The 17,614-nt window shown below is 36.7% G+C and overlaps 3 protein-coding genes across 11 annotated transcripts in view; 1 reads left to right on the top strand and 2 right to left on the bottom strand.

The window, feature by feature from the left end:
• Positions 1-2,140: 2,140 nt before the first annotated feature.
• Positions 2,141-11,066, bottom strand: LOC307138969 (uncharacterized protein). 2 transcript variants are annotated; one of them, XR_013818080.1, is made up of 9 exons: positions 10,893-10,995; positions 8,677-8,839; positions 4,663-4,764; positions 4,500-4,556; positions 4,325-4,411; positions 4,209-4,232; positions 3,080-3,202; positions 2,636-2,993; positions 2,141-2,457 (listed from the first exon to the last, which is right to left on the bottom strand). XR_013818080.1 is itself a non-coding variant. In XM_079837718.1 (8 exons), exons 2-8 carry the CDS (start codon positions 8,833-8,835, stop codon positions 2,964-2,966), a joined length of 582 nt encoding a protein of 193 aa, XP_079693844.1. In that variant the 5' UTR covers positions 8,836-8,839; positions 10,893-11,066; the 3' UTR covers positions 2,141-2,963. The 2 variants fall into 2 exon arrangements, 1 of the variants encoding a protein (XP_079693844.1); XM_079837718.1 differs by having other exon boundaries at positions 2,141-2,993; positions 10,893-11,066.
• Positions 11,040-16,087, top strand: LOC307138970 (uncharacterized protein). The gene is made up of 6 exons (XM_079837719.1): positions 11,040-11,114; positions 11,598-11,785; positions 13,666-13,785; positions 14,421-14,477; positions 14,550-14,651; positions 15,515-16,087. The coding sequence occupies exons 2-6, from the start codon at positions 11,609-11,611 to the stop codon at positions 15,611-15,613; spliced, it is 555 nt and encodes a 184-aa protein (XP_079693845.1). The 5' UTR covers positions 11,040-11,114; positions 11,598-11,608; the 3' UTR covers positions 15,614-16,087.
• plekhg4b (pleckstrin homology domain containing, family G (with RhoGef domain) member 4B) overlaps positions 15,839-17,614 on the bottom strand; it is a 75,057-nt gene continuing 73,281 nt past the window's right edge. For 5 of the 8 annotated variants that reach the window (XM_079837709.1, XM_079837708.1, XM_079837714.1 and 2 more), the window contains one exon: positions 15,845-16,480. Coding sequence is in view for 3 of the 8 variants with exons in the window: in XM_079837710.1 (XP_079693836.1) it covers positions 16,475-16,480 (6 nt within the window). In the remaining 5 variants the exon portion in view is untranslated. Of the gene's footprint in view, positions 16,481-17,614 lie in introns of all 8 variants that reach the window. The other 3 variants (XM_079837710.1, XM_079837715.1, XM_079837713.1) reach the window with 1 other exon arrangement.

Here is a 17,614-nt window from a genome sequence, read left to right on the forward strand (position 1 = left end):
CGTTGGGCTGAAACTAGCAAAAACACTTGCGTCTCGCCTGCCGTCGCATTGCGCCGGGTGCATGATAGGGCCCCACATCGTAAAAGTCTGTTTGCAAAGCCTGCGCCGAAATTGTGACTGATTTACCAAAGAATCCACAGTGAAATGTACCAAATACAAATAAATAATGCTCAACTGAGACATTCGCATTGTTGAAAATAAATAACCGCATTCCTAGCATTAGGAAGGTAATGTTATTTGTTATTTATTGCTCTTCTCTCCTCGTCATCTCACTAACACTCCAGTGGGCGGGGCTAAAGTTACAATGATGAAGTAGACGTTGATCTTCTGCAGAGGCGGTCTTTCACCATCAAGCACATTCCACAACGAGTCGTTCTGAAACTTAGAGGATATTCTTATAGAATGATGACCTCATATATGCCAAAAGGATGGGAAATCTGATTTCTCAGTTCATGACCCCTTTAAATACTTTGAATGATTTGTGTAATTGAAAGTATTAAAATAGCAGTTTCATGTCTATCCTTTATTGTTCAACTGATTGAGGTTGATTGGGGATTTAGAAAGTAATTAGTAATAAGTAATGCAGTACTTTTAGAGAAAGTAATTAGTACAGTGATCTAATTAAACTCGGTGAGGATGTAATTAGTAGTTAGAAATTCATTACTTTTTTTACCCAATACTGTAATGCAATGGCATTCATTAATTAGCGTAACTGAAGTGTCCAAATGCTTGTTGAGGTCATTGTACCTATGTACGCTTGATCGTGGTGAGATGTTTTTTTAGGCTTGAGTTTTATTTAAGGTAGAATAAAATTCTGCAAACCACTACACACTTAAAAATAAAGGTTATTTGTAGCGCAGAAAGGTTCATTAGAATATAAATTGGTTAGAATAAAACGGTTCTTTAAAGAACCTTTCATAAAACGGTTCATCAGGAAACCAAAAATGGTTCTTCTATGGCATCACCGTGAAAACCCCTTTTTGGTTCTTTCTGGCACCTTTATTTTTAAGGGTGTAGACATCTAAAGTATGTTACATTGGTGTGATCGAGCAAGGAACAGGGCTGAAGCACAATGTTTGTCTTTTGATGATTTTTAGAAGATTATTTTGCTGCATTAGAATCTGTTGTGGTTGGTTTTCATATTTTAACACCCTCTGAACTTCACGCATCTTCATGGTCAACAGCAGGAGCAGGAGCTGCGGTTTAACTAAAGAACTCACAAACACGAAGCTCACAACTCACAAAGGTCAAAGCAGCAAATGTCTTTCACAGCCAGACGTTCAGGGATCTTGTAATGCAAAGATACTTTCTTGTACAATTAGTATGATGATTTTTAGCTATATTTATTAAAACAATCATATTTTGGTAACACTTTACAATAAGGTTGTATTAGTTAACATGAACAACACCTTTGTTCAGCATTAGTTAATCTTTGTTAATGTTAGTTAATATAAATCCAGCTGTTCATGGTTTGTTCATGTGTGTGTGTGTGTGTGTGTGTGTGTGGACTGGTAATCCCTACGTTATTAGGACAAAATGTCCCCACAAAGATGGCAATATCCGAAATCCTCATCCTTGTGGGGACATTTTTAGGTCCCCATGAGGAAAACATCTTATAAATCAGACTAAGTGAAGTTTTTTGAAAATGTAAAAATGCAGAATGTCTCCTGGGATGGGTAGGTTTAGGGGCAGGGGCAGTGTAGGGGGATAGAATATACAGTATGTACGGTATAAAAACCATTACGCCTATGAAGTCCCCATAAAACATGAAAACCCAACATGTGTGTGTGTGTGTGTGTGTGTGTGTGTGTGTGTGTGTGTGTGTGTGTGAGAGAGAAAATGTCCCCACAAAGATGGCAATATCCAAAATCCTCTCTGTGGGGACATTTTCCACATGAGCAAAACAGCTTATAAATCCTACTAAGTGATGTTTTTTGAAAATGTAAAAATGCATATGTTTTCTGCAATGGGTAGGTTTAGAGTTATGAGATATAATATACAGTTTGTACAGTATAAAAATCACTATGTCTATGGAAACTCCCCAAAAAACATGAAAGCACAATGTGCATGTGTTTCAAATACAGATGCTTAATTGATTATTATCCATTGTTACACAGAAAGAAAGCACAAACACATGATGCAAGGTTCAAAAACAAAACTTTAATAGTAAGCACAAAGAAAACGAATCAAGCTTATAGTCGTACATTTACATTAAAGGGATAGTTCACCCAAAAAAAGAAAATTAACCCATAATTTAATCACCCTCAAGTCATCCTAGGTGTAAATGACTTTCTTCTTTCAGACAAATACAAGTTATATTAAATATAAAAAAATGTGTCCTGGCCAATCCAAGTTTTATAATGGCAGTGAATGGCAACCCAAATTTGAAGCCCAAAAAAGTGCATCCATTCATTATAAAAGTAATCCACACAGCTCCTGGGGGTTAATAAAGGCCTTCTGAAGTGAAGCGATGAGTTTGTGTAAAAAAAATATCCACATTTAAGTAAAATATCTAGCTTCCGTATACAACTTGCGCAGAAAGTGTAACGCCTCTCGCAGTGTAAACCGTGTTAAATATGGATATTTTTCTTACACAAACCCATCGATTCACTTCAGAAGGCCTTTATTAAGCCACTGGAGACTTATGGATTACTTTTATTGGAAGAGACAGGACATTTTTAATATAACTCATATTGTATTCGTCTGAAAGAAGGGTGCACTGTCCCTTTAATGCATTTGGCAAACAGTTTTATCCAAAGCGATTTACATTGCATTCAATATAAACATTTGCTCTATTCACACGCTCGCTGGGAGTCAAACCCATGACGTTGACATCGCTCTACCAGCTGAGCTATACAGACAAAAAGCCATTAAACAAACATCTATATACACATTCAGATGTTCAACTTGTAACGTCCTAGAGAGAAATCCACCTCTCAATGTGTTTCGTTCTCACTCTTCAATCAAATGTCTTGCTTGATAGTGATCATGGGCTGTGTTGAAATGAGGAAAAATAAAAGGGCTTTCAAAGTGTTTGATAATTCTGCATTTTTTTGTTGATTTGAAACTGCAAACTTACCAGGGTGTTGAAATGAGTTCTGCATATGGCTTTACTCTCCCAGTAGATCAGAACCAGAGCCAGAATCAACTCGAACCCACACAACACACCGACCACCACCCTTAGCCCAACAAACATATGTTCCTGCGGGTTAAAGGAATAATAATAAACAAGATAGATAGACATGTTTTGCTAGAATTGCTAAAATTAATTAGAACAATGCTAGCATGAATTAACATGTTTTAACATATTGCTAACATGTTTTAGCATGCATCGTTTTGCTAGCATGAATTAACACAATGATAGCATTAATTAAAATGGATTAGCACTTTGCTAGCATGAATTAGAATGTTTAACACATTGTTATCATTAATTAGCATGTTGCTAGCATTAATTAGCACAGTGCAGCATTAATTAGCATGTTTACCACATTGTTATCATGAATTAGCATTCTGCTAGCATGAATTAACAAATTGTTATCATTAATTAGCATGTTGCTAGCATGAATTAGCACAGTGCTAGCATGAATTAACCTGTTTTAACATCTTGGCTGCATCCGAAATCGGATAGTAAAGTGTCCATCGTATGCTCACTTCAGAATCTCGCCGGAAGTAGTAGGTCATCCGGGTACTTTCCGCAGACTGTTTTTCTGTTTTTCGAATACTATGAATTCGGAGATACTACTCTGTTGGTGTACTGTTTTACGCATAGCTATATAGTAGAGAAGTATTCGATTTCGGATGCAGCTCTTGTTAGCATTAATTAGCAGGTTTTTGCACATTGCTAGCATGAATTAACACTGTTAACATGAATTAACACAATGATAGCATTAATTGGCATGGTTTAGTATGTTGCTAGCATTAATTAGCATTTTTTGGCACTTTGCTAACATGTTTAACACATTGTTATCATGAATTAGCATGCTGCTAGCATGAATTACCACATTGCTAGCATGAATTATCATGTTTTTGCACATTGCTAGCATGAATTAGCAAATTGCTAGAGTTAACATGTTGCTAGCATGATTTAGCATTTTGTTAGCATTATTTAGCATCATTATGTTGCTAGCATGATTTAGCACACCGCTAGCATGAATTAGCAAATTGTTAGCTCGAAAGAGCACGTTTGCTACTTGAGCACATAACGGTACCTTTGAAATGTTATTGCTGATGTCCTGTAAAATAAAGTAAATTAATGAGATATATGCACAGCTCTGCAATTCTGTAAGTAATACAGTATATGGATGAAGAATGACAAAAAAATTACATTTTGTCTACCCATTAATGAGCAGAGAACTAGAGCTGTGATGGACCAGAAAAGGCTGATAATGTTGAATATGAAGGACAGTTTCACCTTTCAGAACAAGTAGATAAATGATGCAATTTAGTTTCCATTATGATAAAAATTAGTTATGAGCAATAGGCTATTTATCCTGACTTACCACGGGCATGAACGGAGACTTTCCGGCTGCAAATGTCAGAATGCCACTTGCAATGAACTAAACAACAGAGACTGTGTGAGAGATGGGTGTGTGTGTGTGTACATGAATAAAACTTAAACATCAAAAATGAGCTGTGATGAATACAGGGTCGCTATGTTCTCACCAGGGCACAAGGTAGGGCGTACACTAAATGATTCAGATCATATTCAACAGCAATGAGGCTGCCGATGCAAACGACAAACGCCCCGATGCTGAGCTGAGCCGCCTGAAACATCAACATTCATATATACAGTCATGAATCTCATAAAATCACATTGAACATCTGAAGTTTTCCAAATGTAAAACTAAGGGTAACACTTTAGTTTAGGGTCCAGTTCTCACTATTAACTAGGTGCTTATTAGCATGCATATTACTAGGATAATTGGCTGTTTATTAGTACTTATAAAGCAGGGATAGTTCACCTAAAAATGATAAATTATGTCATGAATTACTCGCCCTCATGTCGTTCCAGACCCGTAAGACCTTTGATCATCTTCGGAACACAATGAAGATATTTTTGATGAAATCGGAGAGCTCTAACCTCACAGAGAGCAATTTAATTACCACTTAAAGTAATTAGACATCATTAAAATAGTCCATGTGACTCCAGTGGTTCAACCTTAAAGGGATAGTTCACCCAAAAATGAAAATTAGCCCATGATTTACTCACCCTCAAGTCATCCGAGGTGTATATGACATTCTTCTTTCAGACGAATACAATCTTAGTTATATTACAAAATTAAAGGCGAATCCAAGCATTATAATGGCAGTAATGGTTGCTCTGTTTTTGAAGTCCATAAAAAATGCATCTGCCCATCATATAACTGCTCCACGCGGCTCTGGGGTGTTAATAAAGGCCTTCTGAAGCGAATCGATGCGTTTGTGTAAGAAAAATATTCATATTTAAAACTTTATCAAGTAAAGTTTCGGCCGACCGCCTTCCGTATTCAATTTATGGAAAAAGTGTTGAAAGTTCCTCTGCCGATCGAAAGACTAACGCGACCAGGTATATATATAATGCTTGAATTAGCCTGGACTTTTGTAACATAACTCTGATTGTGTTCGTCTGAAAGAAGAATGTCATATACACCTTGGATGACTTGAGGGTGAGTAAATCATGGGCTAATTTTCAGTTTTGGGTGAACTATCCCTTTAATGTTATGAAGTGGCAAGAATACTTTTCGTATGCAAATTAACCCAAAAATAACAACTTTATTCAAAAATCTCTTCTCGTCTGTGTCATTCCGCTTCGCTGTTGACGTAGTAAATACAGTGCAGAGCTTCCTAGTTCTACAGCAGAACCATATGCTGCGCCTACTTATACACGTCTTAAAAGTATGTACTGTTTTTGTGAAGAGTGTATGGGCAAGAAAAGTAGGCAAGCTTTTGGAAGTACTCTTTCGTCATATTTAACGGACAGCGCTGTTGCTTATAGTTACATGCATTCCTGTCACTGTTTAATCTGCCCTGTCAATCATCTCGTCACAGTTAAAACCGTCCACATTCATTTGAATTTAATTTCCTACCATATCAGAGAGAAATGTAGTCGCACGTTGATCTGCCAGTCATGTGTCTTTCATGCGGAGACTCTCCTCATGTGTTTGCAATTTAAATATGATCATGCGTTTAAAAGTTAATGGCCGAAACGTTATTACAAAAGTTCTCAATGCTGTTGCAGATGAAATATAATGTGGACAACACTGAATAAATATATTTTTGTCAGGTTAGATACTGATAATTATTCACTCAAGCCCCTTTATCTAAACCTCTATCGGACATGAGGGCATCTGCCATGTTTGTAGTTTGTTTTAACACTTTTTCTCCGTGTTTGTAGTTCTAATCGAATCCTTGTCTAACTCGCAATGGGTTGTGGGCAATATTAGCCGTAAGAGTGCGCAAGGATCGGCCTCTTCGAATTCTGACCGGGAATAGTAGACCATCTGGGTACCTAAGGAATACTCATTTCAACATATATGATTTGGGACACACTAATTCTATTTTTGAATACTATTTAGGGTGGATAGTATGCAAATTGGGACCATAGACTGTAAAAAAAATATGGACGTAGTGTTCGTGACGTCACCCATAGGATTCTGAAGAGCAGTTTTTAAAGCGTAAAGTAGGGACGAGCTGGCCGTTGCCATCTTGGATGACTAACAGACAGCAGATAAATGGCTATCAACCTGTCACTCAAAGTGGCCACGCCCTTAATTATGCAGAACTTTAAGGCTTTATATAATGTAAACGAATGAGTTATAAAAAAATTCACCCCCCTCACAGTTAACATGAAGGGCAAAATTAGCCGTATAGACCAAAACCACAATTAGTACGAGGCTGTAAACATGTTTTAATCTGCTGTAAAGTTGGACATTTTAAAATGGGGCTCAATCAGATTCTGCTCCCTTCTGGAGCCAGTCGATGAATTGCAGTTTAAGTCACTTCCGTATTGGCTTCAAGAGAAACTGCGGGAGGTTGGGATGCACCGATAGATATATATACATAGATGCCTCACTGGCAGCCATTTCAATGGGCCGTAATACGTAAGCCGTCCACCATATTGGAGCGGACCGTGAACATTCGAGAGCAAGTTGAGTCAACAACCGTAGTTAGACTCATGTATGAATAGAATATATGAAATAGACTTCAGCAGATGATTTTGCTAAACTAACACAATACAACAAAACGAAGGCATCAGCTGACATTATAGTTACAATAGTAAAAGTAAAAACATTAAAATTACCATAGTAAAAACATGTAATATTGAGTTAATACATATTAAAAAAACAGTTTATCCAATTTCTTCGGGAATTTAAATCTTAGCGGTTTCACAACTAGAAACTGCCCAATGATGTGGCATCATTGACTCTTATTGTGAGTGACAACACACTGACCATTGCGAGATGGCGGGCGCGTCTACGTATCTGGAGCGGTCTATTGAGGCATCTATGTATATATATATATCTATGGGCAGAACGGTGGTAAGCCGGCGGTCTCACGTAACTTGGAAGTGCTGCATTTACTACGTCAACAGCATAGGAGACTGACATAGACAACAAGAGATTGTTGAATAAAGTCGTTATTTTTGGGTTAAATTGCGCACAAAAAGTATTCTTGTCGCTTCATAACAGTTATGTGGAGTCACATAAACTATTTTAACTGTCTTTACTCCCTTCCAAGCAGTCATAGAGCTCTCAGATTTTCATTTTTGGATGAACTATCCCTTTAATGCCTTATTCTGCATGATCATATTCTTCATCCCTTAATCCAACCCAATACCTAAACGTAACAACTACCTTACTAACTGTCAATAAGCAGTAATTAGGAGTTTATTGAGACAAATGTCAATAGTGAGAATTGGACCCTAAACTACAGTGTGACCGAACTAATAAAAATATTGTAGATTCTAGGTGACTAATGAAATGTAAGTGAATGAGTGTCATTGATCATGTGACTTTTTTGTCAGATTTTTTTCTACGGAAGCTCAATATGCTCTTCAGATCATCTCGAATCATGCTAGAAAACATAATCATCGGGTTTTGTTCATGCACCAAATACTGAGATGTTATCATATTACTCCAGTAATCAAAAATGTATTAAATTGAAATGGGAAGAAGCATTTTCACTGGTGTTCTCAGACTTTTGCTGTGTATACAAATGGGTGTATTATATAATACACTTTATTTTTGCTTATGGTGGATGGATATGTGATGGAAAACTCTAGTCATTTAAAATTATGACATATAAATGCTAATCTTTTGGAATCAAGGTCACAAATCAACCGGTAGTCAGGCTAAAAATACAACTGAAACTCACAATATGCCCCAGAAAGGTAACATGTGCAGCAAAAAAAGAAAAGAAGAAGAAGAAGTGAATTCCTGTTTATTTTCTGCTATGCACCATATCCAATGTATTGCAAGATAATCTATTCTGTCAAGTGCCTCTGCAACTGCTAAACTAAAGCGAAACTTAAATCAACTCTTATAAACAGTGACTACATCACAGTGATGGAAGACAGTGGAGAGTTTATATGTTTCGAAAAATAAAGGTAAAAAAATGCACAAAACAAATCTGGGGCAAATATATGAGCCCCTTGACATTTGTGTTTGACTTTATAATGCATTGAAATCTTATACGTACCCCGAGTTCCTTTGGTCGTCCTCTAAGAAAAACCTTGTAAGCATCTTTGAAGACGCAGGTGAACTTCTCGGGCATCAGCTGCCCTTCTCTCACATTCCTGATGCTTCCCAGAGGAATGCTGATGACCATACAGTCATCCGGCTTAAACGTGTACCGCATTTGTCTGTCGTTTGAAAAGAATATTGTTATCTGACAATGGATCAAAAATGAATGTACCAACATTCATTCAACAGAAGGAGAGACTGAAGTCGGCTGGCGGAGTTAGAACGCCTATTAACCCTCTGGTGCTGTTTGGCCATTTTTGACTGGAAAAATGTAATTTATGTTTTTTGTTTTTTTGTTTTTTGCTTCATCGGAATGGCATGAAACTTGGTAAGGTTTTGGCACTTGCTGTGTGAACACAAAAAAATCATGGACATGATTCGAAAAGGGTAAATGATCAAAGTGAACGCATTGGAAATGAATGGGAGACGAATTTCTAGTGGAAGCGTCTAGTGGAAGCGTTTGGTACTGCACCCAAACAAAATCTTACTGAAAACTAATTTTTTAAGATATCAATCTCAAATTTGGAACACAGCTTGTTTAGATTTATGGCTTTGATTTTCTCACAGTCAGAGTAACACATGGTTCGGAAAATATATATTTCATATCATGGGCATTGGAAGCGAAAAAAATGTGGGTGGGTCCTCTCCTTCCTTGAATTTTCATAACAATACAGTTTTTCAACTTTTTCAAACTTTTTTCTCTTCAGCAATAATCTGCCACACTGTCTTTAAAAAGAGACCAAACTGAAGTCTGTGCTCCAAAGCATTCAAGAAATATGACAGTTTAAGTTGGAAACGTAATTTTCAGCTCTCAAAAATTGAATAAATGGATTATAACTATGGCATAAATATAATTTAGTACCATAAAATCCCCCAAAAATACAAAATGTTAAATAAATAAATTTTTGACTGACACGTGAACAGTACCAGAGGGTTAAACAAAAATCTCCCGAGTTCCAGATGCCAAAAGATTCAACTTTATTGGACAAAGCAACAAAGCCAAAACGCCCGCTTGGCAAATTCCCATTTTTATACCATTCTGTTATCACCTGTTACCCACTGAGCGCATACTGTACGTCACTTTTCAAACTTTAATATTTACTTGTTTTCCAGTGTTTGCTAAAGTCCTCTAAAGCTAAAGTGTTTTCTAAATGTCTCCTTCATTATGTACCTCACTGTAAAGTATAAGATATGCAGCATATGCATGGCTTTCAAGGTCCAAAAGTACCTTTTACATGTAGTCTTATTATCCAACATAAATATCTAAACATTCTAAAATTAAGATCTTAAGTAAAAAAAATCTGATTTTAAGTCTTGTTTACTAAACAAATGATCAAAATGAAGTGAGTTTATGCTTTAAACAACAAAGATCTGCCAATTGGGGTCAGAAAAAAAAATCAACTTAATTCAGAAGGAGACAGATATGTATTCTAGTTTGAAGCAAAAACTTGCTTCATTTTGTTTCTCATAAATGTATCTTGATTCAGGAATGTTTTGATTTTTGTACTGGAGAACTGAGGAAGAAAATCACGCGTTGCAGTGTAATAAAAAAGGGTTGAATAGAATCAAATATTAATGAATTATTTTAATTATAGAGCAGACAAACGTGCGTTGGTGGTGTAAGTTTGGATGGAAATAAACATGTCTGTCAGTTGCTTCGCACTTGAAACACCTCACATCATTTTAGTCATGATTGAACTCAAATTTAGGAATAGCTTATATTAATAAAAATATATATATAAAAAGTGTCTCAAACGGTGCCCAGAGTTTATAAAATGCCCAGCCCGTTTCACACGTTTACAGGAAGTCCGAGGTTAATATGCAACTTATTGCTGATAAATGAAAGAGATTCGGTTATCAGAAGGTCTGATAAAACACAGAGTTGACGGTGCATCCACGGCGCAGTAAAAAGTGGTAACCTGCACTTATTATATTTCTACCTGATCTTACCCTTAAATGTAGTTTTGTTGGTGTACCCTAATATAATTAGGTGATTCAGTAAAGTTAAATAAACACATTTATTTGAATCAAACCAATTCATTTAGATGTCACCACATTTTTAGGTTCCCATTACTCAGGCCCGATCCCTCTGACTCTCTCTCTCTATGAATCTATAAAGAGGGGTTTGCCTTTTAGGTAAAGAGTCTTTTAGTGGTAAATAAATGGTCTTACCGAATGAAGTGTGTGAAGTCCAGATGAAGTTTCTGCAGGTTTGTCTGCTCAGATAGCAGAAGTTCCTATGAGAAACGCAGCTCATATCATCAGTTCTCACATCACAGTTCCTTTTTTTTTTGACCAACCACATGAACGTGGCTTGTCGGGTAAGACAAAAAACACTTAAGTGACACACGATGATCTTTTCTCAGCTATAATACGGAAGACAGACTCAGCTCGGTAAGATCAACTCATGAAGCTTTGCATTTTTATATGTATTTTTGTATAGCCTAGATTAATGAATATATGCAAAAACTGTAGGCTTACATTTACAAAACTGTACATGTCTGTAAGGATGAATATTGGAACATTCCTAGCAGAGATGCATGTGTTAATGAGGGTTTCAATTCGTATGTATGGTCACACTTTATTTACAGTGTATGCATTTATAATGAGTGATATTAATTAACTACATGTAGCCTACTTATATGGGTTAGTTGCATCCAATTATGCCTAATATAGGCCTATATTTAGGTTATTACTATGTAAAATGTGTAACAAGGACACATTAAAACAAAGCATTACCATATTTATTTATTTTCTTTTGCCCAATATTTCTTTTTTGGATCAAAACTATTTCTAAAAAAAAAAAATGGGGAATGAAGACTGTGTTTAGTTTTCTCTCTCTTATTTGAGTTTGCTTGTGTGTTTATTTTCATGCAGTCTTTGAGAACATGGCTAAAGCAAATATCGCGATGGAGATTCAGCGGCACGAGGACCCAGCAGGAGCAGGAGGAGGACGCGGCGGCGATGAAGGGCCGCTCATCAAGTACTACCGCGCCAGTGAAGCGCTGCCGGGCGCAGTGCCAGTCATGCACGGGCTCCTCAGGAAGGGACCCGCCGCCTGCGCGGTAACCCAAAACAACATTCACTTCAGCTCTTCATTTACAGCATTCACTGGCCTTCAGTTGAGCTCTTGTGAAATAACCAACAGAAAATAACTCATGCTGAATAACTTATGTTGACGCATCGTCATGGAATGGAATGTTTGACAAAACAATAGATTGAAACTCACTGATCTAAATTACATTTATAGATCAGTGGATACACTCTTTAAAAACGTTATATCTTAGAGGATTCTGTCAGGCACTTCATCATATATAGCTAAGCTTTTAGGGGTCCCCATGATGAGAATTTTATGTTTTTTTTTTATTTTTATAATTATATATAATTCAATTTGATGCATTAAGCAGCTCGGAAACATAGCCTACTTTAGCAGTAAAAACAAATAAAAAATAAAAACATTATTTTTTGGTTATGGTAAACATTAGGGCTGGGTAAAAAAAATTATTTCTAGATTTTAATCGATTCTCGTTTTTACCAATATCGATAAATCACAAGAATCGAGTATTCTTTCCTGTTTTCAGTTGATGCTGTGTTAATTCTGATATGAAACAAAGTCTCTGATTTTAAATTCTGTCGATTTTACTACGAAATTAAAAACAAACTAGGACTAGTTCGCAAAAGTAGATTTTCGTCAAAATTAAAAATGGCGGAACATTTTTCATGACGGAAGATAAAAGTTTTTTACGTCAGGTATTCAGCTTTCCAATGATATAAGACACTTGAGTCTACGACATACTGTTTAGGAGTTATGAGCAGTTTTGCGCAATTGATTGCTATAGCGCCACCTATTGGCCAATCTGGCTCATAATTTGATAACCTCTCCTCGATTTTTGTACTACCTATTGGCCAAGTTTCAAGTCTCTAGCCCTTACGGTTTGGTCTGCACGATGCGTTTTACGGCAGAATAATAATAATGATAAAAATCAGTACAAATACAATAGGGTTTCAGCACTTCGTGCTTGAACCCCTACTAAAGCATTTTGGCGCTGTTTAATGTACTGTGTCAGATCGCTGTCGCGCCTCAGTTCAAGAGAAGCGAGCGGCACGTGAACGGATCATCTCCGCTTTAATACCAGTAACAGCGAGAAATAAACATGAATGAACATCTGAAGTTATGTTGAAAGATACAGCACAACTATCCAAACTCCGTATCATGTCTCATGTAGGCTAATCGCTCAATCAGTGTTTCAACTGCGGAAAGACAACAACACCTTGTAAACAAATCACGTCACATTTGGCTAGGCTACATCAGAAAAATGAACCTAGCATTTAGCTAAATATAGCATATGCACAATATTACATATCGTCATTCGTCACCTTAAAAATAATTGTCCAAGTCATTTGAAGATATTCAATATATTTTTAAAATGTTCAATATAGCCTAATGCATGTTTGAATAAATCCGTAAAGTTGCCAATTTAATCAATAGGCTAGTAGCTAATGTTACCAACTGACCAACTGAAAATTTGCCATGTACTGTAGCTCATATATATATCCACAATAATCGTCATCAAATCATATCGAAATAAAAACCGCAAGCTTGTGAATCGAAATCGAATAGAATTGTGAAATGTGTGTCAATACCCAGTCCTAGTAAACATTTAAGACATTTCTCCTTATATAGAACATTTGTGGCTCTTTAAAATTGAGTCAATAACCCAGTTCTATATATAACCCCAGTGAACCATTTAAGAGTGAGTTCTATGTGGCTGCTAGGGCTTCTTTTTAATACAATTTGTGAATAAATAAACTGCACAAAGTAAGAACAGCTGAAGAGTTTAAACTGTAAATTTAGCTTTGGAGTCAGCAATGTTTGGTGCAAGTTTATACATGAAATGGTCAAAACAAAAATGTGATTGTTTACGGTGCTTTATTTTTACTGTAGGCCGTGCAAACGTCGAGTGGGATCCTGAGTTTTGGGATAGGGGTCGTTTTTGCAGCATCATTCGGGATCAATAATAATCTACTGACCTTATTCCGAGTGCCAATCATTACTGGAATAATGGTGAGCTTCATTTGCCTCTGCTTCAATCTTGAAAATATTTAGTAAAAGTTTCATTGTACATGCATGAATGTTCATAATAACATATCGCATTTTAGATTTTGACACACATTAGATAACACTAATTCATTGGTTTGAGTAGGCAAAATTAAATTAAACAAATTAGTTCAGTCAACTGAACTTTTATGAGTATTTATTTTCTTTTGAGTTCACAAAACTGACACATTTTAAGCAATCGAAATGGTTTCTTTTTTAAAAATTTTATGAACTTGTTTCATTTAATTTGGACAAACTTAAATTTAACAAACTATTTCCCAGCATGCTTTGCCATGACACCCAAAAGGGAGAGTAATGCTAAAATTAAGTGTTATGTAATTTTTGTGCAAGATTAATGTTAAGTGGAAAATTGAATATAGTTTTTGTGTGTGTGTGTGTGTGTGTGTGTGGGGGGGGGGGTTTAGGGGGTGACATCATGGTGACAAGTTTCCACAACTAAAAATATTTAAGTTGCGATTACATGATCATTTTAAGTTTTAACTCAAATTTGAGGAGTTTTGTCAACTTATTTGGGTTTACAGTACAGAAAATAATGATTTTACTCATCAAATGATGAACTGAACCGGTTTTCTTGTCTCCAGTTTGTCGTGGCTGGAATCATGTCTAATCTTCTGTACAAAAGCCCTGGACTTCTACAGGTTAGTGAGTTAATTTAAGAAACAGTCTTTGGAAAGAACAAGCATTAATCAGTAGTTTTATTTTTTTATCAGACTTGCTTCGTTGCCAACATCGTATGTCTGGTGGTGTCTGGGGTCGGAGTGATTCTTCTAGCTGTTGATCTTCAGCCAGCTGCAGATGATATCCAGTACAAGGTACAATCAATCATTCGAAACAATTCCTGCGCTGTTGTCATGAACATTTGTGCTTCACATTTAGTCTTCCATCTCGTTTTATTAAATTTGATAGTAGTTTAACATGTTTGTTTATTCACAGTTTAAAGTTAAATGTGCAAAATAAAGACTGTAGGGCCTCGTGAATCTCACGAAAACACAATCAGGTCAAAATCTAATTTTATAATCAAACACATTAAGAATAAGCATAAAGAAAATCAAGCCTATTTTAAGGATCATTAGGTTTCTTTGCATTGTGCCATTTTTTTCATGACAATTATGCACATAAAAATGACTGCAATATAATGGGTCGTTTTTATTTCATTAGAAATAAAATAAAATTAAAAACATTAAATATGTATTTTTGTATATAACACATTTTTTTCGGTAACACTTTAGGGTCTAATTCTCACTATTAACTAGTTGCTTATTAGCATGCATATTGGCTGTTTATTAATACTTATAAAGCACATATTAATGCCTTATTCTGCAGGATCATACTTTACATCCCTTAATCCAATACCTAAACTTAACAACTACCTTACTAACTATTAAAAAGCAGTAATTGGCAGTTTATTGAGACAAAAGTTGTAGTTGATAGTGAGAATTGGACCCTTTTTTGCATTACAGTGGGGATTTGTGGTGAAAATATGCTTAATGAAAATCAAAAAAACAAACAAAGATTCTTTCTTTTGATGTCAAATACGGCCAGAACATGCTCTTAACAAGCCTTGCAAAATTGTTTCCGTAGGATTAAAAAGAATGACATGCTGACATGTTTGTTGGTTTATTAGTCTCTATGGTTGCGAGATGTTATCATTGGTGTGTGTGTTTGCGTCCTGCAGATGGAGGTGCTGGTGCTGTGTGTGACTCTGATGGACATGCTCATCGCTGCAGTGCTAATATACTGGTTTTACAGAGAGAGACGTGACCATAAGCAGTGACGACGGCACCTTCTCCTGCTCAGTCGGACATGTGGGTGGATGTGTTTGCGGTCTTCAGCTCTGTGCCGTTTGAGCGCATCGCTTCTCACAAGGTTTAGCAACAATAATAGAAATCAAGAACTAAAATAAGCAGAAGTGGTAGTGACCACTAAATTATCCTCGCTGTGATGCTTTTCCTGAAATTCAATCATGGGAAATCTCTGACCGAAGAGAATGAGAGGTGAAGCCATAGCAGATTTGACTTTTAATGGGACTTGTTAGTAAATGCCAGTAAAATACAGCAGTTCTTGTACTAGAACTAAAGCATTGAGGCTGCCTCTGAGCTGCTTGCGTTTGAGCATTTTATTACCTGTAAAGCTGGATAGTATTCCTCTGTACATATTTTCACATTTATACACTGAATTAATGTATTTTCTGTATCTGTTACATATGAGTTAATAAAACAGCATCTTAATAAATTACAGTATTCAATACAGCTTTTTTTTACAGTTTTATTTTCAAAGTAAAAAGATGGACTCGGTCCTTAATAAAAATGCAATCCTCAATGGATTTTATTAGTAGTGCCAGTACTCTCAGCTATTTGTACAGATCAAATGTCGAGCTGTGAATCTGTCTCTGTTGTGCCAGTGAAATCATGTTTCTCAAAGTGAAGAACACAACAATAAAACGCTTGAAATAATTTACATCCGTGATCTCGTCGCCCCACTGGTGAGGCGTTTGATTCATCCTCATCGCCGAGGCTCTGGACGATTATCAGAAGCTATGAAATGTCTCAGTGCATATGAGCGCCGCCTGTCCGAGCATGGCGTCCAACATTCACAGTCCAACAGCTGCTTTTCCTGTCACTCCGTCTCAATGGATTCACAGCTTTGAAAAAACAAAAAGAAAGGAAGTTATCAGAAACGGCTGACGTGCAAGTGGCTGCTAAGAGTTTGATCTTTATTAGGGCTCGTTCACACTGACAGCGATCATGTGTTCTGCATCATATATCATAGTAAAATTGATGTCAAAATATGGCTTATTCAGGCCTGGGACCAGCTTTGAGATGCAAGATGGGCCGGAGGTTTTCCGTTAACTAGATTATTACTGAATTTATCATTTCAATGAAACACATTTTTGTAACAATTTTGGATTTACCAAACGGGGCAGGTTTTGAAAGGGACTATCAGGGCCCTATCATACACCCAAGTGTTTTTTGCTCATTTTAGCCGGACGCAGTTATCATTTTCACGTCCAGCAAATGCACTCGCGCCCATCTGATCGCCCATCTGCGTGCAGGTCTGAAAACCAGGCGTGTTCAGGCGCATTGTTGGCGTGTTACTATTTTGAGGAACTGAAAACGACTTTGACACCATTGACCAACAAAAACCTGCTCTAAAGTCAATAGCACAGTATTTTTTGTTATTTAAAGGGTGTGTTGGTAATATGTGTCTATAGGCGGGTGCACAACACGCGTACACTCATTACACACAGGGATGCGCAGCTGCACACAAACATTTTTAAATATAAAAAATAAGAGGATTCTTCTCTGGAGAAGCGTTCAGTCTTTCCGCTCGCAAATTCCACCATGTAAATAGTGAATCCACCATTGGCGCGAGCGCAACTGGCTTTTAAAGGGAATGGGAGATGAGACTCTGGTTTATTGCACGTTATGCCCAAAACACACCCATGACTCATTAAGAGACTAGGGACAACCCTTTTGGACCAAACACCTGGCATGCTGACTGGTTTTTCCGTTGTTAAACTAGCAAAAGTGCACAGACAAATCCAAACTGCTCAAGGCTGTTGGACATAGTGGTGTATTAGAGGTAAAAAATTATATAAATACTGTTCGGTTTCTCGCATAAACCGATCATTTCGTGTCTTAAGACATCAATGTGTCGTCACAAGGCGCAGGGTTTAATATGGATTTGCCTGTGCATGTTTTTTTTTTTTACTCTCATAGATTTTGTTACCATTCACATGCATTATATGACTGACAGACTGCAACGGTTGGAGTTA

The sequence above is a fragment of the Gobio gobio genome, assembly GCF_949357685.1.
Source record: "Gobio gobio genome assembly, chromosome: 15".
NCBI lineage: Eukaryota > Metazoa > Chordata > Actinopteri > Cypriniformes > Gobionidae > Gobio > Gobio gobio.